We start from the raw sequence: 26900 nt of genomic DNA on the forward strand, positions 1-26900 counted from the left end.
AGGCCACAAGGGGGGTGACCCCCCCCCCTAGATAGGCCGGAGAGAGAGAGAGAGCTCCCCCAATTTGGAACTCTCATTCTCTCACTTTCCAAAAATTTTAAAATTCTTTCTTTGACTTTTCATTCTTTCCTAAATAAATTAAACCTTTTCAAACCTTCCTTACCTTTCTTAAACCTATTTAAGGACTCTCCTAAGGAGTCCCAACTAATTAACAAAAAGTAAAATTTGAAATTAATTAAAATTAAATAATTAGTTATTAATTATTATTATTATTATTATTTATTAATAATTAAATATCTAAAAACTTTCATAGGGTACCTTATCCCTCAGGGAGTCTTTTTAACTCTAAATAACCTCAATTTAAATATAAAAAGTAAATTTAAAGTTGAATTTTCATTGGATATGAGTTTTGGATCTAGATCCAAATTTATATCAAAAAATCCAATTGAGTCCTAAACTAGATCAATTCCAGATTAATATAGGTCTTGGATAGAATCCATATCCATATTAATTTGAATCATAAGTATTAGATCCCGTCCGATCTGAATCTGAAATCGACCCGAAGCGATCCTTTTTTGAAAAAATATGATTTTCAAGCCAACCGTAACTCGAATTCAGAAAAGTAAAATATCGTTACACTCAGAATTTTGGGACGCAACCAACAATATATAAGTCATATTTCACTTTTAAATTTCGTCTGAAAATAACACCAATTTCGCTTGAATTTAAAGGTTAAAAATAAAACTTTTTCTCACATTTTAAGTGACTCGTTTAGGTCTTCTCGATGAGACCTAAGCCAAGCCTAGACTCAAAAGCATCGATATAAAATCAAGAACCAACCAATTTTTCTTCTATACTTTGCCAAAATTTTTTAAAAAATCTCAAAATAACTAAGTGTGAAAATACACGATATTACAAAGTTACCCTCAGCCCGTAACAGGACATATGAACCATACCCGTTGTTTATCATTATACACAAGTCTTTGTTCATTCTTTCTGCAAAAATTTAATCCAAAGTTATTGAAAAAACAATATAATATTCAATTTCACACCAAAATTTGCCTTAAAAACCAAGTCACAAGGTCCAAGTTGCTAGCAAGAGGTGTTGTGGAGATCTATACTTCCGCGATAAGTGTTTAAGCACACTACTTGTAAGCGTTGGCTTAACATCATCGTTTGAGTCATTGCAGTCACAAATCGTTAGTGTTTAATGAATTCCAAATTTGTCACCTTTGATGATCAAAATTGTGTCATGGTTGTCAACTTGGAAACCACTCAAGTCTAGACTACCATTTGATTTTAGTGAAATACAACCCCCTTACCCCTTGGAGTTGATTCATTTTGATCCCTACATTTTTTCAAGGACATATCCAGCAGGTGCACTATATTCAGGTGACACGTGAATACAATCTTGAATTGAATGATATCCAAAAATTCATGTACAATGAAGGAACAGCCAAGATTATTACATAAATCTATTTTTTTTTATTCCACATGAAGAATCGCTGCACTCCTTTATCTGATACTTGGGCATATGCCTAGCAACACTGATACCGCAGTTTAACAGTAGTATGCATCTCGCCCTACTGAGCTGCTTAAATACTTCTCTTTTATCAATCTTGTCGTTTGAGCATCTCAGACCCAATATATTCCACTAAGAGATTGGCAACTTAAAGGGAGAAAACCTTTCACCAAGAATCTCAGCAACCATGAAAAGCAATTTACGCATCCTGTTCAATAGGGATTTCCCAATATCTTTCATTTGTGAATACAGCTCCAAGGCCTCTGAAAAACATATAGATTACCATACTGGTCTTTGCCTGCTTGCTATATGATTTATGCTACACAAATAAAATTAAACACACAGCTTACCAATAAGTATCCTCAGGCCAATATAGTATATATTAGCTCTGAATCTGGGAATCATATTCCAAACATGATCTGCATTTCAAATAAAATTAAAGTTATTTTAATACTTCTACTGTTAAATGCACCATACATGATGGCTGAAGACATGTTATTGCTCACAGGAAAATTCTATATCGCTAAGAGAATTACTAGTTTCTTCATCACGCTTAGTTGCAACACCAAGTACAGAATATTTGGCATAAGCTAGCAGCCGGACATGCTGTGACACACCCAACTTGCTGATGATTGACCTTAACAATCCACTAAAACCAAGAAGATAAAAATTCATAAAATGAGGCAGAGTATTTTCCAAGATCAGTTTATGGAAAGCACTTGAAGAGAACCTACTCCGTCCGCAATATTGTCAGAAAGTCACGTGGTAAGGATTCCATGAATGAAGTAAGATCGCCCATCTTCAAAGCACTCAGTTCCCTCTTTAGGTTCTTTTTCTCCTCAACTGACATGCTCCTTCCAAGAGAGGACTTGCTAAAATGGAGACATAAGCATCAGTGGATCTAATGTACATGGCATCCTGACACACAAAGTTGGAGATGCCAAATGCCCAGAAAAAAAAGAGAACTTATTCCCATTCTCATGTTTGCATCAGGTAAAGAAAAACAAGGAAAAAGAACTAAACCCCAAGGGGGGTTGGCGCAATGGAGTGGGGCCTTGGCCACTAGATGGGTGGTCAAGGTTTTATTCCCATGGGTGTCTCCCCTCTGCGCAAGCCGACGCCCAGCATAGGCCCCAGTGGCAGGGGTCCTAGCCTCGGAGTTTTACGCTGCCAGCATGATGACCGTACATATGGCAGGCTGAGACAGCACGACCAGGACTTCGTGTCGGGTGTGGTTTCTACGAGTTATAAATCGAAAAAAGGGAAAAAGCACTAATCAGTAATGATGTGACTGTTTCAAAGCAAGGAAGCTCTACCCTGAAGCCAGGGTAACATTCCATAAGTGAAAAAATAAATAGCCCTAGCACATCATATCTAAAACTTCAAACACTAATGACAATAATTTGGGGTGGATAATACCTGTCCTGCACCCCATCTATAAGATCTGCCAGCCACAAGCAGCAGCAGCATCCACAACACAAAAGTGGCAGATAAGACCTTTAGTAACAGTAGGACACATAATTCTACAGGACCTAATGAGTTAAAAAAAGAGCTACATATTTGTAGAGAACACTGAATTGCAGAAATGAACAAATTGGCTAATAATTCCACAGTGCAAGATCATACTACAGGCCTCTAAGGGTCTGTTTAGATTGCTGTATATCCTAGGAAATAAATATGGTTTGTCCACCTAGGATTCCTATGTTTGGCAATATTAGGAACAATGATCACAAGCATGAACACTAGTTTTTGCCTCAACCTTGAGGATATCCAAGAACTCATAAAATGGATGTGTTTTTATTCCCGAACTTTCTAGATTGACTTTGGACCAGCATGTCGCTGCAAAAGCCTCCATGAATTTCAAAATAAGGATATTCCACAATAATCTTTAGTGGATATCCATGTCCAAGACCATATGAAAATCCCATAAATAATAACATCCATGTTCAAGAATATCTTGAAAACTTTAGGCCATTGGACCATCCAGTGCAGAGAACATTTACATCCATCCCTGCCTCTTTGCGCTGTTAACTTGTAAAAGGTACCACTTTCACATCGCTCATGTAAATGAGCCTCTTTTGCAGGTCCTTAGGTTTGCTTGACTAGCATGACAAGCATTGAGCAGTCGCTTCCTGGCTCTGGCAGTTGGCATCAGAGCATTTCTTGGATGTTCAAATCATGGAAAACAGTGACTTAAGGTGTACAATTTTCACAAGGTCACATTGGACTTATATTTTGGGGTGGCAATTCACCATTTCCTTTAATGAAAATCTTTCATCCACAAAAAGGAAAAAAAAATTAATGACAAGGGTGTTGGCCTCCAAGCCACTGCAGCTATTGATGATCATGTATCCATCACTGTATCCGCAACTTGCATGGCCTCTCATTCATGCATGATTATGTCCAGTACAAATTATATGATTATATGTGTTTACAGGAAAAAAAAAGAAGCACAGCAGTCATGAAATTACACTTGATTTAAGCCAACCAATAATAATTGGCAGCTGTCCATCAATGATATACTGTAATTGTCAAGTTTATGGAATGTGATCTAAAAGAACATGTTTCAGCAGTCACACTTTATGCATGCTGCTCACCTGTATACTCCAAAAAGAAAAACAACTGCTTGACACTCTGATTCCATATGACCATTGTTTTAAAGGGTGTTTTGTGAGGCGTTAAAGGATCTTGCCCCAATAAGCCTTGAGGCTTAGGCCTCTTCAAGGGAAAGTGAGGCCCACACCTCTTTCCCAAAATTAGGCTTCTATATGAGGCTTAAGCCTTATATGAGTGGTGTTGGCCTCCATGCAGTCAGCTTTTTGTAGAAACACTTCTTAGTACATTTCTTTTTTTATAATTAATTATAAAAAGCAAAAGCTCATCATCTATTGAGTACAGAAAAGTAAAACCATGTCATCTATTTATATTGTAAAGTATCAAATAATAGAAATAATAAAGGTAAAAGATATTTAAAGGAAAAAAATCAAAGCATGGTTCTTGTGGGAAAAAAGAGAAAAGAAATAGAAAAGGAAGACCCTTACAAAACTAATAAAGGTAATTAATGTTCCTTTAAATTATTTCATTTTTGTTATATATTTTAGTAAAAAAAATTCATTTAATTAAAGGTGATTTTGATTTAGAAGCTTTGCAGAAGAATACAAGAAGGCTTTGCTCTCCTTTGTTTTTTCTGTTTACTCAAGACTGATATTATTACAAAGGCTAAACTTTTTTAAAGATCTTCAGTTCAAATCAACATTCTACTGAACAAAGAATAACTTCCTTTATAGTATTGGTATTATATGATGCTCTTAATTTGCAATAATTATTATTTATGTATATTTTATAGTTGAAATATGTTTTCTAATCAATCTTTTTAACTTTATACCTTGAAAATTTTGAGGCTTATGCCCTGTTATGCCTCAAGGCTTACGCCTCATTCAGATTTTTTAAAAACGCCTCGGTATGCCTCACTCCTTTAAAACCTTGCATATGACTTACTATAGATTGATGAGATTGAACAACCTAATCTAGGATATGAAACTTACTAATACATTTGAAGAACTATTCTGAAACAGCTCCATTGTGAGGCCAGCTAATGGCCTGTCACATTTTGGTCCCAATCAAACAACGCAGTCTTAATGGGCATATGAACAGAATTTTTCCAGGCTGAATTGCCCAGTAAACTGATTTCCTTATAAGTCTGGTCACTTGTTGCTCCATCTGGCCAAATAAAATGTTGAGACAGAGGTGAACAGAAGAACTAATAATATTTTGCCAAGGACTTATTTCCTTATAAATTTGGCTGCATGTTATAGTTTCTTGCCAAATTAAAGCAATATCTGGGAACAAAAATCATAAACAACAAGAAAAACAATCATACCACAAAAGGGTTTAAAACAAAATTCTTGCTGAGAGAAAAAAAAAACTGCAGTAGTTCACAATAACTTAAAAAAGTTATTTAGACATCAAAACAACAAATACCTGTTAATAGTTCTCCCAGTGAAGATAACCGGAAAATACTTGGCATATTTTCCAGCACCAAGTTTTTCACCTAAACGCAGGATTTCATGAGAATCCAGAAGAATCAGAGCTTTCCACAGACGACAATAGTCTAACCTAAAACTGTCATCCAACTCTCTGTAGATGCCATGGTCTAGAAGAACTGCAGCTCCACAACCCATAGAGAGAGATAAACATTACCAAGAGATCCAGTAACAGTACATAGCACAAACATGTGGAGAGCGAACCTTAGATGCCCATACCAATTGCAGATGCAGCAATATACTCAAACTCAATTTAGTAACAACTAACAAACATTAGTTCACATACCTAAACAAAAATCTTTGCCGCCTTCTGGCGAAACTAAGATATTGCCAGGGTGTGGATCTCCATGCAGAAAGCCATGGACAAATATCATCTCAGCAAATGCTTCCATCAGAGTATGGGCAACCTAGACAAATTACCAAATATATAAAATTAAAGATTTTGTCAATATCTAGACAATTCTTAAACACCATTTCTTTTCTTCATTTTGAATTCAATTACACAAGCCTATGCAAGGAAAATAGGTCAATGTAAGGAAAATATGAAATCAAAGTGCAATTTGTAGTTCTTTATAATAATGAAGTGACAGGGAGAACCTTGCCTACAACTAAACAAAACCAAATCACAATACAGACAAAATTCCAAAAGATCATCTGAAAGGTGGTGAGGAAAAGTTGTTTATGACAAAAGTGCCCTTCATGTGTCCAAGATTTAGAAAAAATATAATCAGAGCAATATATTATGATGGTAGCTATTGCCAAAAGGACCTTGGTCAAAATGGCCACCAGCACTCCTTCCTCTTCCATGTGTACCATGGCCATAGTCATTGGTATTACAAAAACTTCATGAGTATTATTAGAAGATGCCAAATCCGCCCTCTTTTTGTTCAGGAAAGAGTCATACTGTGACAATGTAAAGCCCGTGAAAAAAAAAAAACAAAAAACAAAAAATCGCGTCCGACTCGTGTCAGACACGTGCCCGACACGTGTCGGACACGAGTCAGGGTCTGACCCCTGTGTCGGGGCCGGATCCGGTCCGAACCCGAGCCGACCCGAGCCCCGGGTTCTCGAACTCTCGAGAACCTGCGTCTTTTAAAAAGACGCAGGTGTCTCGGGCGAGGGGCAAAACCCTCGCCCCTTCTCTCTCTCCTCTGCTCCGATCTCCCCCCTCCTCACGCTGCCGCCGACGATCAGAGATGCCGGCGAGCGTTCCCGTCAGGCCGCCTCCCCGACGACCGACGATCCTCCCGACCTCCCTGCTTGGCTAGCAGCTGCTCCAGGGACCCCGAGCACCGGCGACCCAGTGGCCTTCGAGCGCCGGCGACCTTCGACAGTCGGCAGCCTCAGCATCCCCCTTGTTCTGCTCCCTGTGCCGGCCACCGACAGCCTTTTAGCTCTGGCAGAACCCCCCCTTTTTCGTTCCCTGTGTCGTGGGAGCCGCCGACGACACCCCGAGCGCCGGTATCCTGCAAGCACGGCCACCCCCTCTTCGCCTCCCCTCGGAGTTCCGGCAGCCTTCCCGGCGACGCTAGCATCCCTCGCTGCCTCCCCATCGCCGGTGATCCCAGCCATCGGCATTTCCCCTTTTTGATGCCGACCTCCCCGTCGCCGGTGTCCTCAGCCGACGACGGCCTTTTGAGCTCAGGCGACCTTCTCCCCTCCTCTTCCTAGTTCCCCTTGGAGCCCGTGCTGACGCCCCTTTCCACTCAGCTCCTCCCCTGTTGCTATCGTTTTCGGAGGTAAACCCTCCCCCTTTCTTCCTTTGTGCAGGTGGGATTGACAGGGGGGGCTGAGCCCCTGTCATCAGTGCTGCTAGGCAGGGGGTTTAAAACCCCCCTGCCTCCCTTTGTTTCTGGTCGACAGGGGGCTGAGCCCCCTGTCGTTGGCCCTTCTTGGCAGGGGGCTCCGCTCCCTGTGGCTCCTTCCTGTTTGGTGTGGTTCGACAGAGGGGCTGAGCCCCCTGTCGCTTGTTTTTGGCAGGGGGTTACCCCCCCCCCCCCTGCCTCTTTGCTGGTGGGTCGGCAGGGACCGAGTCCTTGCCACCACCTTGGGATTTCGGGGTGTGTCGGCAGGGACCGATCGAGCCCTGTCACCCCCCGTCTCTTCTCGCTTGTTTGGGTTGGCAGGGGGCTCCGCTTCCCCCTGCCATTTGTTTTGTTGACAGGGGGTTCCTCTCCCCCTGTCCCTTTTTGCTGTTTGCCTGCAGGGGGCGAGCGAGGTTCCCCCTTGCATTTGTTTTCTGGCAGGGGGCGAGCCCCCCTGCTCCCTTGTTGGTTCTCGGTAGGGGGAGGGCCCCCCCCTGCCTTTGTGTTGCTTGCCGGCAGGGGGTTAGCCCCCCTGCCTTCAGTTTTTCCCCTGCAGAGGGCGGAGCCCCCCTGCACTCTTTGTTGTTCCTTGGCAGGGGTTCTATCCCCCTGCCTCTTGCATTGTGCCGGCAGGGGGCGAGGCCCCCCTGCCTCCTGCGGTGTGTCAGCAGGGGGCGAAGCCCCCCTGCTTTCTTGTTTTCGGGCAGGGGCTTGCCCCCTGCATCTCTGCGGTTCTCTGGCAAGGGGCTCTGCCCCCTTGCCTTGTTGCTGCCGGCAGGAGGCTGCGCCCCTGTCTCGTGTTCTGACAGGGGGTGCTTCCCCCCCGCCTTGTTGTGGCAGGTGTGGCAGGGAGCCTCCGCTCCCTCCCCTGCCATTCTTTGTGCCTGGCAGACAGGGAGCTACTGCTCCCTGTCTCTGCTGCTGTTGCCAAGCAGGGTTGAGGCCCCTGTCTCTGGCACCCCTGTCTGCAGGATGCAGAGTTTCTGCATCTGCCTCCTGCAGGCAGGGAGGCCTTGCTGCCTTGTTGCTTGTTTCTATGTCGGCTTATGCTAGCGTTCTAAGATCTCCAGGTTGAACGGTGGATCCAGCTCGCCCTCTGTGGCTCGAGCTCTTGCTTGCCTACGCTGCATGCGTACGAGGACCCGCAACCCCTTAAGGTAGGGGATTCTTGCGTGAAAGGACAATGAACTGATAAATGCTAAAATAAGAAAGATAATTAAAAGAGGATGATATATGTATACGTATAATATATATACGTATGTCTTTACCTTCAAGGACGCGGTTTCGCGATCCTTGTCCTCTTTACTTTCTTGCACTTTCCTTTCTGTCGCCGCCGCGCTATATGTGCTTAGGCTTTTCATTCCTGTCTTTACATTCCATGTCTTTTAACTCAAAGACGCGGTTTCGCGATCCTTGTCCTCTCTACTTTCTCGCACTTTACTTTCCTGCTGCCCCGCGCTTTGCGCCTTGGCATTTACTTGCTTATGCTTGCCTTGTTCTCCAGGATGCCTGGTCCTTCTTTACGTTCTTGTACTTTACTTCTTGTTTTTACTTGTTGCCCTGCGCTTTATGCGCCATGGCTTTGCTTCTGCTTTACCCTTCGTATTTTACTTTCCTGTGCTATCGTGCTTGCTCTTGCACTTACCTTTTGTATGTATTCGTCTTTACCTTGATGCTGCGCTTCGTGCATATGCCTTGTTCGTGCATGTATCCTATCTTTGTCGCATGCTCCTTTTCTTACTTGCGCTTATTGATCTATCGAGGTGTAACCCCATGCCTCGTGAGTCGTCCTTTACACTCGCGTGGTCAGTATAGGATCTCTTACCTCACGAGTTGCTTACGTGTTTGCCTGCTTGTGCGTTACGATGATCGAGGTATGATCTCATACCTCGTGTGGAGCTTTAGCGTTCTACCCTCGCGGTACGGTTTCGCCCACTGAGTCTTGTCCCTCGTTTTGCCTTTGTATTAGTATGTGCATGCATTTGCCTCTTGTCAGCTTGCACTCCCTGCGTGCAACTTCGAATGTATAGTGTATATCGTTTCACTTGGCTTACAAGCCACGGCACGCACTTATGCACTTCAGTTCTCAAAAGACATTGTCCTAGGTGCGATCCTATTTTCAGGAATGTATAGCTTGTAAAGTGATAGCGGCCAGATCTCCCAAATCGGTGCATTCGGGATAGGTGTGTTACAACCTTAGTTCACCCATTCGATTTGACTCAGATAGCCTGGTTTAGAAGCCTATGCACGAGTAGGGGAGGGAATCCTGGCGAGGTACTTGCGCCATCGCTAGATCGGCGCTACCTCACCTTTGATGCGAGACCTAGTTTCTAGGCTTTCTGGTTCAACCATGATTGTGGTGCCTTCCTCCGTGAAGGTATTGTTGGATCTTTTACGAAGGATCCATGTCCCTCCTCTTGTAGTTGTACCCTTAGTCACATACGATATGTTTGGGCTACGAGAGCAGAACGAGAGGTCTACAGTAACCTCTAAGCGTGTATTGACACATTAAGCTAACCCTGTTATGTTGCTTTCGCCTAATAGGCGGGTTGCTCGCAATTGTCTAAAGGACCCGAGCACGATCAGTTGGAACTGGAATGAGTTCACTGCGGGTTTCTATAAAGTAGAAGCTTTGGGATTTCCTGCGAGAGATCCATACCCCTTTTATCGTGGTTGTACTTTTGAACAGGTACGTTGCGTACTACGATGAGTAGGATGAGAGGCCTATGTCTGCCTCGAACATGCAATGGCATGTGTTTGAGATCACAAGAGTGATGTTTCTACCCTCACTGAGGATTGACCCCCTTTTTTTATCATGATTGTATATGTGAATAGTTACGATGCGTACTGCTGTGAGTAAGATGTGAATTGTGTGCTTGTCTCGAACGCGCAATGGCGCGTATAACTCACCTAAATAATAATCATGCGCCTTCACAGGCAAGATGCTCGATTGGGTTGAAAGACCAGAGCATGAGAATGGGACGGCGGTTAAGAAACCCTCTGTCGTGCTCATTCGGAACGGTTCATCAAGAGAGAGGATGGATGGTACAAAACTCCGATGGACAGTCATACATGGCAATCTCGGGCAAAGATCCGACCTTCCCCAGTCATCGGAGGTTAGGGGAAATCCTTCGGGCCACTTCTGCAGAAGTACGAATGCGCATCCATTGGGCCTTTGTTTGCCTTTGGGGATTTACTCTCTTGGTCACAGACCGTCCCCTTAGGAAGCGGACTCAGTCAGTCATTCGGGGTATAATAAAATACATAGCATAATGGACCCCCGAATCGATCTCGGCTGTTTCTACGTTTTGCCTTGTGCGTACCCACAATGGCCTGCTCAGTAATGAGACAAGATATAACTTATACACATGATCTTGAGATATGCATATTGTGACGTGCATTGCTTGCTTGCTTGTTAGCTCGGTAGTTAGGTATGCTACTCGTTGAGCTAGGTACGCCTGTCGAGGCGTTACCCTTGTTGGTTAAACTGCTTACGCAGTTCTGTGCTTGGTGATAACTAGCTTCTCATACTAGTTGATTGCTTATCCTGTGTAGCTTACAAATTGCTTGTGATGCAATAGCTTGTGCCTCACGGTTAATGTAGCTGCTGGCCGATAGGCTGAACCATATAATGGTACTTGTATTTATTTCGAATGTTGTTATGAATACATGTCTTTTGCAATTGCTTTTGCTTGGCTGGTGGATAGAGTTAGTTACTCTTCACCTATTATATTTGTGAGATTGCTATAGTGGTCTGTTCAAGCACTCTGATCCTTCCTGCTCTTTTACGTAGTTGTCTGCTTTACTAGAGCTTTGCTTACTCCACAACACATTTGGTTAGATCTGCTAGTCTTGCTTGTTTTTGCTTGGGCTAGCGTTTATCTTACTTATTGCAGCTTCTGCTCTTTCTTGTCCTTTGCACCCCTACTAGTCTGTTGTGTGACTGACCCATTTCCATGGGCAGGTGGTGAACAGGTTGAGACAGTTTGCGATGGCATGATGATGTGATGCATTCAAGGCAAATGCCCTTTCCTGACGTTGCGCTCCTGGGGACTCTTTTGATAGATGGTACAAGGTTTCTTTGAAAGTATCTCTTTCGATTATAACTCTGCATTTCTAAAACTGTATTACCAAAATGTGGTTCTTCTTTAATTTCAATAAAATATATATTTGAACTGCAAATCGGTTTGTAAGGGGGAATCTGCTTTTTGGTTGTAATGTGCCCAAAGTCTAGGGACTTGTTGTTTTGAACCTGATCTTCCGCTGAACTTCTGTTTTAAACTCTGATAAATGATTGATTTCAAAGCTTCCAACCTTTTTCATAAAAGGTTTCAAGTCCACGATTTTGGGGCGTTACAGACAACATTGGCCTCAACTCCGTGATCGTAGGGCATTTTGGTTTGGTCGTCAAACTCATCGCAAAACTGTGAAATCCTTCTCTAGGCCTTGTAGCGCATATTAGACCTTATTTGAATCTTATACTGGTTGCTGCATTTATGCCAATTGATCACATATCAACTCTAGTTGAACTAGGTACTTCCTTTTTGTATCTAACCAATTAGTCCCTCAGAGGAATCACATTGGGTTGTGACACCACGGCATACAATTGCAATTATTTCTACAGTTTATTAGCAGAAGAAATACCAATTACCTCTGTGAAAATCCTTTCAGATACGGCCAAGTTTATCCAGCCAAATTTGACATTGATCCTACGCCAGCCAATCATCAAACTTGGGACTCACAACATACACAGTATTTGATTGCTTTTATTTTGGAATATATTCAAGTGGAGGCAGGTGTCTGTTAATGTATGTTAATATATATATATATATAGAGAGAGAGAGAGAGGTCAGGGGTATTTTTGTCTTTTCACCTTACATTCAAAATAAGTGTATTTTTATATTTTTTATTTTTATTTTTTATTATTTCTTTTTATTGTAATTATTCCCAACCAAGATGGGGTTTTTAGGAATTAGGCAAGGAGCCGTTGGGTAGGTCCCAACGGCTCTCTATGAGCCTTCTCGTGTATATAAAGGGGTCTGCTCCCTCTCTTATTTTATGTATCTAAAAAGGGTTGTTGCTTAATAACATTCCTTATTTTTTGTGTGTTCTCAGCCTTCAAGTGGCTTATTCTTGTGTTTTCATGTGTTGACCCATGAGAGGTCATATTCTCAAGTGTTCTCTTGCCCATAAGTGGCTCACTAAAGCATTATCAATGTAATATCGTGTGTTTTTACACTTATTTAAATTCTGGCTTTTTAAAATTTTGGCTAAGTGTTGTAAAAAAAATGATAAATACTCGATATTAAGTGGCGTCAATTGAATTTGGGTTCGGCCCAAGTCTCATTGACAAGACCTAAACGAGCCAAACAAGATATGATAATAACTTTTATTTTTAACCTTTAAAATCAAGCGAAAAACTCCACCTGTGTATAACCTGTCACATGGGTGCGGGTGCGGGTGCGGGTGCGGGGATTCGGCACTTCCAAAAAACCCGGGTGCGGAGGTGCGGCAGGGGCAAAAATGTAAATATATATATATATATATATATATATATATATATATATATATATAGGGGGTCGTTGTTTCCCCCCAGGTTTTTTTGCTGACAGCTGCTGTCAGCAGCTGACAGACAGTTGTTGTCAGCAACTGACAGACAGTTGCTGTCAGCAACTGACAGACAGCAGCTGACAGCCAATTGCTGTCAGCAGAATTTTTTTTAAAACAAAATTCGCAGCCCTGACAGACAGCAGCTGTCAGCCCTGACAGACAGCTGCTGTCAGCAGAATTTAAAAAAAAAATTCGCAGCCCATTTCATAGGGCAAATTTAAAAAAAAAAATTAAAAAAAAGGACCTAAATGATCCTGGGTGCGGTCAACACACCCAGGATCGGGTTGACCGCACCCGCGTCGAGTCGCGTCAACGCGGGTGCGGCACCCTGCTAGCCAAATCCCTGTGACATAGTGTATAACTGTTTAGTTATACACTGCCGGTCCCAAGCCCGGATAAAGGAGGAGGGTTGCGGTAGGCCAGTGACCGCCAGCATAAAAACTTAGTCATACCCTATGAATATGAACCAATATGAGAATTTCGTTGGGGCGTTCCCTACTGAGCGACACGCTGTACTCTATAGGCTCGGAGGCAGTGATAAATGGGCAAGGGTTGCTAGGTCGTCGCCCAGAAGCGACGCATCACATCGGCGCCCGGGTGTGGTGTCAAATAGGCAAGGGTCCCCTCACTTTGTTGGATGGGTGGAGGTAAAGAAGTTAGTCCAAGACCATAAAATTAGGTTAAACACTTGGAACATAGGATCTTTAACTGGTAAGTTTGTAGAGTTAGTAGATGTTATGTGTAGGAGAAAGATTGATATTTTATGTCTACAAGAGACCAAATGGGTATGTGAGAAAGCAAAAGTGATAGAACCTTGGGGATATAAGATTTGGTATACAGGAATAAATAGGAATAAGAATGGAGTAGGGATTGTTACGAGTCGTGAGTTTATAGATAATGTATTTGAGGTCCGTAGGAAGGGTGATAGGATTTTACTTATTAAATTAGTATTAGGTACGGATATTATTAATATTATTAGTGTTTATACACTTCAAGTAGGTTTCAATGATTCCATTAAGCGTCAATTTTGAGAAGATTTAGATGGAGTAGTACAAGGGATATCTTATGGAGAAAAGTTTTTCATCGGCGGTGACCTTAATGGACATGTAGGCATTAGTAGGGATGGATTTGAGAGTATCCATGGAGGCTATGGTAAAGGAGAAAAAAATGAAAGTGGAGAAAGGATTTTAAATTTTGGTTTGTCCTATGATATGATCTTAGCAAACACTTGGTTTAGGAAGAGGGAGTCTCACCTAGTAACATTTAAAAGTGGGGTTAATACGAGTCAGATAGATCTTTTCCTACTTAGAAAGAGAGATAGGGGTTGTTGCATCAATTGTAAGGTTATACCGGGAGAAAGTATAGCTACACAACATAGAGTCTTAATTTTAGATCTTAGAATTAGACAATGTCGCAAAAGAGATAGACATAGGATAGATCATAGAATTAAGTGGTGGGCACTGAAAGGAGCTAAACAAGGAATGTTTGTAGAGCAGGTAGTTAAGGAAGCTGATTGGTGTCTCGAGAAGGATTCAGAATCAATGTGGAATAAGATAGCGGGTGGCATGAGAAAGGTGGCTAAGGAGGTATTGGGTGAGTCTAAAGGCGGTGCACCGCTAGGTAAGGATACATCATGGTCGAACGAGGATGTCAAATTAGTTGTTAAGGTTAAAAGAGAGTGTTATAGAAATCTAAGTAAGAGTCGTGATAATGAGAATTTGGAGAAGTATATGATAGCAAAGAAGGAAGCTAAAAAAGTAGTTCGAAAAGCGAGGGATAAGGTATATAAGGAGGTTTATGATAAGTTGGATACCAAAGAGGGCGAGAAGGATATTTATAGGATTGTAAAGATGAGAAATAAGAAATCGAGGAATCTGGGTATGGTTAGATGTATCAAAGATGAAACGCAAAGGGTTTTAGTCAAAGAGGAGGAGATTAAGGAGAGATGGAAAGATTATTTTGATAAGCTATTTAATGGAAGTCATGCTCAAGATCTTGGAGACTTCTCCATTCCTTTTCATGAGATGAATCGTGACTTCATGTGCAAGATTCAAAAGAAATAAATTGCAGAGGCTTTAAAGAAAATGAAATCAAGAAGGGTAGTTGGCCCAGATGATATACCTATCGAGGCTTGGAAATGCTTGAGAGAGAAAGGTTTAGAATGGTTGACAAATCTTTTTAACAAGATTTGGCGGACAAATAAGATGTCTAATGAGTGGAGGAAGAGTAGTTAGGTGCCTCTATATAAGAATAAGGGTGATATACAAGATTGCACAAACTATCCTGGTATAAAACTCATGAGTCATACTATGAAACTTTGGGAGAGGGTGATTGAGTCTAGGTTGTCATGATATTGGAGAATCAATTTGGTTTTATACCTGGAATATCAACTATGGAAGCTATACATCTTATTAGACAACTTATTGAGAGAAATAGAGAGAGGAACAAAGATTTGCATATGATTTTTATTGATTTGGAGAAGGCATACGATAGAGTACCTAGGGACGTTCTCTGGTGGACAATGAAGAAAAAAGGTGTTTCTCTCAAGTACATTAGTATAATTAAATATATGTATGAAGGAGTAGTAACCAATGTCCGCACTTATGGAGGGGTGACAACCAATTTTCCTATAACGGTTGGGTTACATCGAGGATCTGCTTTAAGCCTTTTCCTATTTGATATAGTGATGGATGAGCTTACGAGATCAATTCAAGAAAATGTGTTGTGGTGTATGTTGTTTGCTGATGATATTGTTTTGATTTATGAGTCTAGAGTTGGAGTTAATGCTAAGTTAGAATTATGGAGACTGACATTGGAAGCAAGAGGTTTTAAGTTGAGTAAGACAGAATATATGGAATGTCGGTTTAGTAAGCAACAAAGTAGTGATGGGAGTGTAGTGAAACTTGGTGAGCAAGAAATATTGGTGCATGATTGTTTCAAATATTTGGGATCTATCATTCACCAGTATGGAGAATATAATGAAGATGTAAATCATAGGATAAAGGTTGGGTGGATGAAATGAAAAAGTTTTATAGGACGACTATTAGACCCGCTTTACTATATGGTACAGAATGTTTGGCTGCCAAGAGACATCATATTCAAAAAATGAGTGTAGCTGAAATGCGTATGCTTAGATGGATGTGTGGAAATACAATAAAAGATAAGATTCAGAACGAGGAGATACGTAAGAAGGTAGGCGTTGCACCCATTGAAAATAAGATGAGAGAGAATCGTTTACGGTGGTTTGGACATATTCGGCGAAGGCCTAATGATGCTCTAGTTAGAAGGATGGAGAAATGGGAAAATATATTAGTTAAAAGAGGTCAGGATAGGCCTAGGAAGACATGGATGGAGATGATAGGAAAGGATATAAATGCTTTGAACCTCACCGAGGACATGGCATTGAATAAAAATGATTTGAGGAGAAGGATTCATGTCGAAGACCCAGAATGATTTTTTTTTTTGTTCATATCGCCGACCCCAATTGTTTTTGGATGAGGGGGTCAGAAATCTGAAGAATTCTGCGTACAGATCCCTCTAATGAAAATAAGTGAGCATAAAGAACACATACGATTTCATGCAATTTTTCAGAGGAATGCAAATTATGACAATTACGTAATCCAAATTAAGCATTCAGGAAACATGAAACTTTTATTAAGCATGGAAGAACATCAATCAACAGCAGGAATTACAATTTAAGTAAGCAAGGCAATCAACATGCATTAGAAATTAACCATCACACATCCAACAACATGTAACAATTAAGGGAACAAGTAAAATATGCATGTCCTAATGCATAGCAGGATTATGCATAATTTATGTGCAATGTATGAACACCTTATTGTCTTTCATTAAAGTTTTTATTTCCATATGCATGCCCTATTAAATGATACAATTTAAGTTCCTCTTTTTAATTACCGTTGCCCGAGTACAATTTTCCCGATGTCAAGTTAGGTTCCCGGGGTAACTTAACACAATTTGTAATTTATTACTGGGTTATAAACTTAGCCCTCGACCGAATCACCTTCGAAACATTAGACCTCCACATCTAATGTCGGGGACACTTCACGCCCACAAGTGTCACTTCTTAGTATACCAAAACAACAGTTATGTCGAACACACCACCCCTAGGTAAAGTGACGGACTCTCCCTAAAACCGTAGCAAGGAGAAAGAATCTCAATATCGGGTTCAAGGGTCAAAGTAAAGCACACGGAGTTTTTGTATCCTCATGGTCTCCCAAAACCGAATCTCTACGATTCTCATTCTTCCGATGAGAGATCCCAGAATGTATATTACATTGTTCTTATTCATTATGTTTTTATTAAAAGCCAATTATTTAGTTTTGTAATTCAACATGCAAGACCAAAGGCAAAAGCTCGCATCTACCCCTGCGAGAACCATCACGGGACGCCCGCTCGTGGAAATACATAGAACAGTGCAATATATTGTAATCAAAATAAATATGATTTTTGCGATGCAATTAAAAGTACATAAAGAAAGAGCAAACCATAACTCGAGGCCCACCCGACCTACGATGATTCGTTTAGACCATCGATGCATCATATGCAAAAACCACAACCACATGCCATATATGAAATAAATCACATGCTTTCAAGATGTATATAGGAAATTTCAACCATGCTAATGCACCAAGAGTATTTAAAGCATGTGTATATTTTGTTCACATGATAGTAACACATGCATGTCATGCACATATTAAATTTTATGACATACTTCCGTTCACCACGCATAAATATGTCAATTTCATAAGTTCATCGTATGCTTATTCAAGTCAATGCATGGATGCTTTGAGTGTGCATATTCATGCACATGTATATACCCATCAAGCGTACCTGTACATGTCAATTGCATGATCTCAACAAATATTGCATAAGCATACCACATATGTATACCTACTTGTCAATGCATGTTATGATAAAAATTCTGCATATACTTAGTGAAAATACATTTTTCTTTCATCAAGTGCATGTGCACCAGTCAATACACTCTGCCACCCTAAACTAACATGTGCACACATCAAAGCACTCACACTTACTGAACTGTAATGCATACACAGCACAATCACATAAACAAAAAAAATACAGTACACAAAAAATCTAACTTTTTTTTCTTTTTCTTTTGTTAGGAACCCACAGTACCCATCCGACCTAATCGGCAGGGGGTGCCCGTCCAGGCATGTCAATATACCCTTAAACTAATCCCCCCCCCCCCCCACCCCCCCATCCACAACACCATGGTTACCCCCAGCCTGATAAGCTATGAGGGTGTAGTCGCCCTCAGCCTTTCTGAGCTATGGCTGTTGCAAAGGCACTTTCATCAGTATTATGATCATGTAACAGCAGGTATGTGTTGCGAACAGGGAAGGCATTTACCACTTATATGATGAAATAACTAAGGACATCGGCATAAAGGAAGTTTAGAAATACTTATAAATTAATATAAGGCTGATTGCCAAATAATAACCTTGTTCAATTTGACCCTCTTACTAAGATGGCATGTGCAGGGATATAGACTGGGTTCAGTCTGGCCTGAGCACAGCCTGCCCCGTCTCAAACTAATTCATGTAAACACAACCCCAACCTTGCATATTCAAAAGATTTAGATTCAAGGCCCAAATTAATTCATGGACCCCAACTGTGTTAGTTTCACATATATTTATATATGCATATATATAAATTCTCTCTTCTTTTGGGTCGGCTGGGTCTACCACTCAGCCCAGCCGACCCCGTCGGCTGGGGCTGACGCTCCAGGGACCCAGCCGACTGTGGGTCGGCTGGTCCAACAGTAACCCCAAAATAGGAAAGTACATGTTTCCCTTTTTTTTTCTTTGGGCATGACCCAGCCGACCCAATCGGCTGAGTCTGCCGTGAAATCGATCCACCCTGTTTCTCCATCTTTTTCCAGGGATTCCATAAAAAAAAAACAGCACAAAATCGAACCGGGGTTCGATTTCTCATCCATTTTCACAAGAGGGAACCCATACCTTAGAGCCAACGCTTTGGAGGCGATTGATGCAGTGGGAGGAAGGTCGGCCGAGCCTTGACAGTGCTGCAACGAAGCTCCCACCGACCTCGTCTGCTCTGGTGACGTGAAGGGGGGATCGAGAGGGAGGCAGAGAGAGAGAACGAGAGAGGGAGAAAAGGGAGGTCGGGACTCCTTTTGTAGGAGAGAGGCCTCCCGGAAAGGAAGGAGATTTCCTTCCTTTCACCGGCAGCTGCGGACGACCCCGCCCCCTGCTTTCATCGTGTTAGGGTTCCTTCAGAACCCTAACTGCAGCCTTCCCTCCTTTTTATCATGCAGACCCCTGCCCTTTTACTTACATTTTGTTTTGTTACACAAGGCGTGACCCGAGTCCGAACCCGGGACCCGAAAACCAACCCCGAGTTGGGTCCGCGTCTTACCTATTCGATATGGATCCACAAATTGGATCCAACTGTGGATCCTCGTGTTAGATTTATATTTTTATTTTAAATATTTATTATTAATATTATTATTGTTTTTAATACATCTAAACATAGATGATATTAATTATATATAAATGCCCCTTTATGGGTCCTAGATCCGAAATGTGGATCTCAGACCCAATTTGCATATTTCAAAATATTTTATTTTATAAACAAAAATAATAGCGAAAAATCACGGTTTTTACATCACAAGACATAAATTTTGATTAATCTTGTTTAAACTGTTGTCTAATGATGAAAATAGTTATGTAGAATCCCCTATTGAAGATAAAACAACAGTAGAACCAATAGAATATACACTAGAAGAAATCAAAATGCGACCAATAAAAGTGTAAATCAAAGTAACAATGAAGCATTAGAAATTCCTTCAGAACAAACCACCATTCGTAGATCTGAACAAACCTCAAGAATTCCAAATAAATTTGTATCTTATGACTCATTCTCTCCTAGACATGTCTTATAGTTATTCATTCATATTTTGAGCCTTCATGTTACAATGAGGCAAAAAATTTACCCGAATGGATAAAAGTTATGCATATAGAATTAGACGCTCTTAAAGAAGCTAACACTTGAAAAATTCTAAATTTACCCTAGATGAGTTTTTAAAGTAAAAACCAAAAGTGATGGATCATTGAAAAGGCACAAAGCTAGGCTAGTTGCCAAAGAATATTTTAAAAAATATAGAGTGAATTACGAAAAAGCTTTTGCTCCTGTTACCAGGATGACCACTGTTCGAATGCTTGTAGCTATTTCAGCTATTAAAAATTGGAATATATTTTAAATGGATGTTAAAAATACCTTTTTGAATGAGAATCTTAATGAGGAAGTATACATGGATGTTCCACTTGGATTGATAATTCCTTCAGGTAAAGTACTTAAATTAAAAAAAGCATTGTATGGTCTCAAAAGCACCTAAAACTTGGTTTGATCAAGATATGGTTTTAAACCATGCTATACTGATACAACTTTATTTATCAAGAATTCTTCTGCAGGTATTATAATTTTACTTTTTTATATTGCTGATATGTTGATTACAGGGAGTGATAAAGAAGGAATCAAGTAAAATAGTTTTAAAAAAATTCTTTTGAAATAACAGATCTTGGGTTCCTAACATACTTCCTTGGTATAGAAGTATCCTACTCTAACAGAGGGTACATATTGTCAAAAACAAAGTTGGTTTTAGATATTATTGACAGGTCAGGACTATCGGATGATAACGTTGTTGACACCCCAGAGACTGTTTGAATGAAAATGAGAGTCGGTGATGGAGTTCCTTTAGACAATCTAACTCTCTTCAGATAGCTCGTGGGATCTCTTATGTATTTGAGTATTACAAGACTAGACATAGCTCATGTTGTACATATAGCCAGTCAATTTCAACACGCTCCAACATCAGCTCATATGAGTGCAGTGATGAGAATTATCAAATACATTAGAAGCACAATAAATAAGGGAGTTTTTTATCTTCTTCTTCCTCCTTAGATCTTATTGCATATTCTGATGCTGATTGGGGAGGGGATCCAAATAATAGACACTCAACAACTGGTTTTTGTGTGTTTTTAGGTGAATCTTTGATTTCATGGAGGTGCAAGAAACAACAAAAGGTGTCACTATCATCTACAAAAGCTGAATATAGAGCAATGACAACTACTACCATGAAAATCGTATGGCTCCAATAACTAATTTCAGATATAGGAATTCATCTTCAGAATCCTACAAGATTATACTGTGACAACAAGAGCTCCATATACATTGCTCGAAATCATACGTTTCATGAAAGAACCAAGCATATAAAGATGGATTGTCATTTTGTTCGTGAAGAATATTTAAAGAAGACTATTGATCTTCCCTACGTGACATCAGAATATCAACTTGCGGATTTTTTCACCAAGGCACTGTGTTCACCAAGATTTAACTTTTTACTTGACAAACTTTCGGTGATGTCACTATAAGTTTGAGGGAGACTGTAAGAAAATAATACATATATGTATATACTTGAATATATATACATATACATACTCTTCTTAATACAAGAGTATGTATATGTATATAAATACATATTTAAAGTATATACGTATATTCTTGTAATTTTTATTTTCTTATTTCTGTAATTTCTCATTTATTTATTTTTCTTTTTCAGTTTTTGTTCCCTTTCTGTACATAGTCAGTAGTTGACTGTGTACAGTGGACAACAGTCAGCCACCGACTGTGTACTCAGTCTGTCAAATAAGAGTCATTCAACGACTCTTTCAAAGTGTAATGCATTATAAATAAGGGCAATGAGCCCATTGTAAGTGTGTATGAATGAAAGGGTTTTATCCCTTCATAGCAATTGTAGAAGATGAACCGAACCCTAGAGAGAGAAGAGGAGAGAGAGAGAGAGAAAGAGAGAGACGGCTGCACAAGAAACAGAGAACTCAATAAACCTCATTAGGGCTTCTCTCTATATTAAATAAAGAGGCAAAAAAAAAGAAAAATTACATCTAAGTTCTTATGAGAATAAAATTTCAGAAAACCTCTAATATAAGAGAACTTAACCTAAAAACCACCTATTCTCAACACTCCCCCTCAAGCTGGAGCATAGATATCAATCATGCTCAGCTTGTCACAACATTTGGAGAAATTTGGCCTAGCAAGAGGCTTTGTAAACATATCTGCAACTTGGTCTTCCGACTTTAGGTATTTTGTAGTGATATGACCAGCTTGAATCATATCTCTTACATAGTGGCAATCAACCTCAATGTGCTTTGTTCTCTCATGAAAGACATGATTGTTTGCTATATATGTTGCCGCTTTGTTATCGCACATCATGGTCATTGGAGAGGAAACCTTCACCTGGAGATCATGAAAAACAGTGCGAACCCATATTAATTCAGCAGTTGTTTGGGCCATAGCCCGATATTCTTATTCTGCACTCGACCTGGAAACCACATTTTGTTTCTTACTTCTCCATGAAATCAAGTTGTCTCCCAAAAACACACAGAATCCTGTGGTAGACTTTCTATCTACTACAGATCTAGCATAGTCAGCATCAGAATAGGCTACTATCTCCAGAGTTCCACCTTTCCTAAACAATAACCCCTTTCCAGGAGAGGATTTTAGATATCTGAGAATCATTATGGCTATATTCCAGTGTACCTCAGTTGGTTTGTCCATAAACTGGCTAACTTTGCTTACTGTTAAAGCAATATCCGGTCTGGTCACAGTTCCATATAATAACTTCCCTACTAGAGAGCGAAAGCTTTTGCTATCAACCGGTTTTGACCCTCCTTCAAACAACTGAACTTTATGGTCCATGGGAATATTTGCTGGTTTAGCTCCCAACATGCCTGTTTCCTTTAATAAGTCAAGAACATACTTCCGTTGAGACAAAACCATCCCTTCATGGCTTCTAACAACTTCTATACCCAGAAAATACCTGAGTGAACCAAGGTCTTTTGTGACAAAGTGTTTTTGAAGATGAGCCTTTGTGGCTTCAATAGCTTTCACATAATCTCCTGTAAGAATGATGTCATCCACATATACCACCATAACAACTATGCCAGAGCTAGTTTTCTTTATAAAAAGTGTATGATCTGTTGTTGATCTATTAAAGCCAAAGCTTGACATCACTTCAAACAACTTTTGAAACCATGCACGAGGACTTTGTTTCAAGCCATAAATCGCCTTTCTCAATCTGCACACCTTCTGACACTCCCCCTCAACCTCGAATCCTGGAGGTTGTTGCATGTAAACGGTCTCAGATAGATCCCCATAAAGAAATGCATTTTTCACATCTAATTGACACAAGCTCCAACCATGCTGAACAGCTACTGAGAGAACAAGACGGATGGTACCCATCCGTGCAACAGGAGAAAAAGTTTCAAAGAAGTCAATTCCATATGTCTGAGTATACCCTTTCGCGACTAATCTGGCCTTATACCTTTCAATAGAACCATCAGATTTGTACTTTATTGTATATACCCATTTACATCCAACAATGTCAGCATCTGCTGGAGAATCAACTAGATCCCAGGTATGCTGAGATACCAAAGCTGTCATTTCTTCTTGCATAGCCAGCTTCCAGCGATTATCAAGTGCTGCCTGCTGATAGTTCAGAGGAATGGTTTCAGCAGACAAGGCTGAAATAAAAGACTTCATCTGATGTCCAATTCTGTCATGGGAGACAAAATGAGATATGGGATATAAGGTGCATTGTCTTGTCCCTTTTCGTAGAGCAATAGGCCTGCTATCATCATCCTGAAGATCATTATTGTCAGTAGAACTTACCTCAGGAGAAGAAGAAGATGAAGGCTCTTGCAGAAGTGGAGCTCTACGCACATATACCAATGGAGGATTATTAAATCTGGACGAGGATGAAGTTTGGTTCGGTAAGGAGGGCACAGATTCCAAAGGAAAAGGAGGTATAGGTAATGGAAAATACTCAGTTGGATCAACCTGCAACGGGGAACCGGAACTAGAGTAATATGGAGAGGATTCCAGGAAAGATACATCTGCACTGACATACTCTCGGCGAGAAATAGGATCATAACATCGATAGCTCTTTTGATTTTTTGGATAACCGATAAATATGCAGTTTGTAGCTTGAGCGGCTAATTTATCACGGTCAGGGCCAAGTTTGTGTACAAAACAAACACATCCAAATATTTTTGGTGAGAAAGAAAAAAGTGGGGCATTAGGTTTTAGGATATGTAATGGAATTTGATCACCCACAGAAGACGAAGGCATGCGGTTGATCAGATAGCAAGCAGTGGTAATCGCATCACCCCAGTATAACGCAGGAACATTGGATTGAATCATAATGGTCCCGGCAACATCAAGGAGGTGTCGATGTTTTCGCTCAACCACCCCATTTTGTTGAGATGAATAGGCACAGGAAGTTTGGGGTTGGATGCCATGATCTTGGTAAAATTGTAACAGACTTTTTGATTTAAACTCAAGAGCATTATCAGTGCGAACAATCTTGACAATAGACTCAAACTGAGTTTTTATTTCAAGAATTAGGGATTTGATAATACTTGGAACTTCAGATCGTTCCTTTATTAAAAATACCCATGACAATTTAGAGAAATCATCAACAATAACAAGATAATAACGACACTGAGTCCTAGTAGGAATCTTACTAGGACCCCATACATCTGCATGAAGAAGTTCAAAAACTTTATTACTAGACCGACTCTGACTCGAAGGGAACGAACTTCGATGATGCTTGCCCAACTGACATGCTTCACACTGAAATGATGTGGTGGAAGGAATCTGAGGAAAGACCGACCGAAGCTTTGACAATAAAGGATGACCAAGACGACGATGCCACTGAACAGGACTGAATGAATGTTCCACAGCAGCATGAACAGAACCCATTGGATGATGTAGGTAGTAAATTCCATTTTCTTGATAGCCTCCACCAATCTTCTTCCCCGTCAGCAAATCCTGAAAATGACAACCCATTGGATCAAATATTACTCTACAGTTTTGTTCTTTTATAAGGCAACTAACAGAAAGTAAACTTTGAGGAAAGTTTGGAGCATGAAGAGCATTTTTCAACTGTAATGAGGAGGATATAGAAATATTTCCCTGACCAACAACCGGGGAAGAGCTCCCATCGGCTAAAGAGACTCCAAGTTGAGCCTTAATGACCTTTAGATCTGAAAAAACACGTGAATTTCCACACAAATGTCTGGATGCACCAGAGTCAATAACCCACTTACTATCATTCGGATGGAGATGATTTCCGGTTGAATAGGCAACACCAGCTACAGGAGTGGTGGAACTCAAAGGTCGAAGAGCAATCAACTCATCATATTCTGCACGACTAAGGGTGATACTACTTTCATTTGCAGTGATATTCTCTTGTGCATTTGTTGCCTCAATAGTAGTAACATTTGTTTTAGGGGTATATGACTTTGATAAAGAAGAGATTGGCCGACCATGTTTATCCCAGCAACGATCTTCTAAATGTCCAGATTTTCCACAGAATGTACATTAAAGCTTTCCTCTGCCTCCCATACCACGTCCATGTCCTCGTCCTCTGATATTCTGAATATTTCCACGCCCATAACTAGATGGGACAACAAGAGCAGATGACTGAGTCACAAGCTAAGATTGTGGCAGAGAGATCGCAAGTCTACTCAGACGATTGTAAGCATCATCAAGAGTGAGAATATCTGAACCAGTCAACATTTGAACTTTTGCAACAGAAAAATCTGAAGAAAGACCTGTAAGAAAACGAGCAATCATGGTTTGTTCTTGATGATCATTTTGCTTCGAGCAACAAAGAGGCCTGTGAGCATTAAGTCTTTCAAACGCAGCTTTGACAGAGGCATAGTACTGGGCCAAGGTCTGATCTCCCTGTTGCAAGTTATATATTTCCTGTTCGATTTGCAGGATACGACTCACATTCGTTTCTTGTGAGTATGTATCACGAAGATTGTCCCACATTAGTTTGGTTGTATTATAGTAGATCAATCCACCTGCAATATGGGGTTCGACACTATTCATGATCCATGACATAACTATGTCATTATCTTCATCCCAAGTAACATATTTTCCCAATTTCTCAATGGGTTCGCCTTCCAACAAATTATGTTTTCGACGATGTCCAGATACCGACATCATAAAAGTTCTAGACCACCTGGCATAGTTAGTTTCATTCAACCTTACGGAAGAGCCATACGAGAAGGGGTTGGCAAAAGCCTTATACTCCTCAATATGTTCCATTTTGGAATCACATTTCGAAGTTTCAGCCATACTGAAGATGAAAAAAAAAAAACAAAATACTTCACTTGAACAGCAAGTGTTCAAGAGAAATTTTCAACTCAGCAGGAAATCACACCTGCTATTTTCCGCGACAGAAGAGTAACTTAAGCTACCATGCTTCCTTAAAAAAAAAAACTCGACACAGCAGGGAGTCACTGAAAACCACATTCTGAAATAAACCAACCCACTAAAAACAACTAAAGTTCAGTTGTTGTCGATACCACAGAAATCACGAACATTGCTGCACCCAAACACATCACGACAAATGATAGAATGCAGTCGCAAAAAAAAATATTCACTACACCTGTTGTTCTCCGACATATAAGGCACGGCATCCAGTAAGTATCACACGCAATCAACACAGGCGAGAACTCAGCAATCACGGCAACACAGAAAAAAAAAATTCTGCTGCTCCCAAACAGTAGGAACACACCTCGACAAGAACTCAGCACTCACGGCAACACAGAAAAAAAAATTCTGTTACTCCCAACCATCAGGAATACCCCTCGACAACTCACGAACCCAAAAAAAAATCACGTCATAGCAGAAACAAGACTCGGCAACACTAGGTTGCAGCAAAAAATCCAGATGAAGAGAACAAATTTAGATCTTCTCCTTAGATCTGAACAGCAATCAAACTCCCAACAGCAATCAAACTCCCAGCGTAGGTAGTCACGA

At 40.6% G+C, this 26900-nt stretch overlaps 1 protein-coding gene across 3 annotated transcripts in view; it reads right to left on the minus strand.

Annotated features, from left to right (window-relative positions):
• Nucleotides 1–1393: 1393 nt before the first annotated feature.
• Nucleotides 1394–26900, minus strand: part of LOC149816601 (Protein kinase superfamily protein) — a 122010-nt gene continuing 96503 nt past the window's right edge. For 2 of the 3 annotated variants that reach the window (XM_089988119.1, XM_089988121.1), the window contains 6 exons: nucleotides 5852–5972; nucleotides 5504–5684; nucleotides 2257–2394; nucleotides 2029–2171; nucleotides 1873–1941; nucleotides 1394–1785 (listed from right to left, as the gene is read on the minus strand). In XM_089988119.1, coding sequence (XP_089844245.1) covers nucleotides 1655–1785; nucleotides 1873–1941; nucleotides 2029–2171; nucleotides 2257–2394; nucleotides 5504–5684; nucleotides 5852–5972 — 783 coding nt within the window. In that variant the 3' untranslated portion in view covers nucleotides 1394–1654. The remainder of the gene's footprint in view (nucleotides 1786–1872; nucleotides 1942–2028; nucleotides 2172–2256; nucleotides 2395–5503; nucleotides 5685–5851; nucleotides 5973–26900) is intronic. The other variant, XM_089988120.1, reaches the window with a different exon arrangement.

The sequence above is a fragment of the Nuphar pumila genome, chromosome 14 (genome assembly GCF_984573655.1).
Source record: "Nuphar pumila chromosome 14, dmNupPumi1.hap1.1, whole genome shotgun sequence".
NCBI lineage: Eukaryota > Viridiplantae > Streptophyta > Magnoliopsida > Nymphaeales > Nymphaeaceae > Nuphar > Nuphar pumila.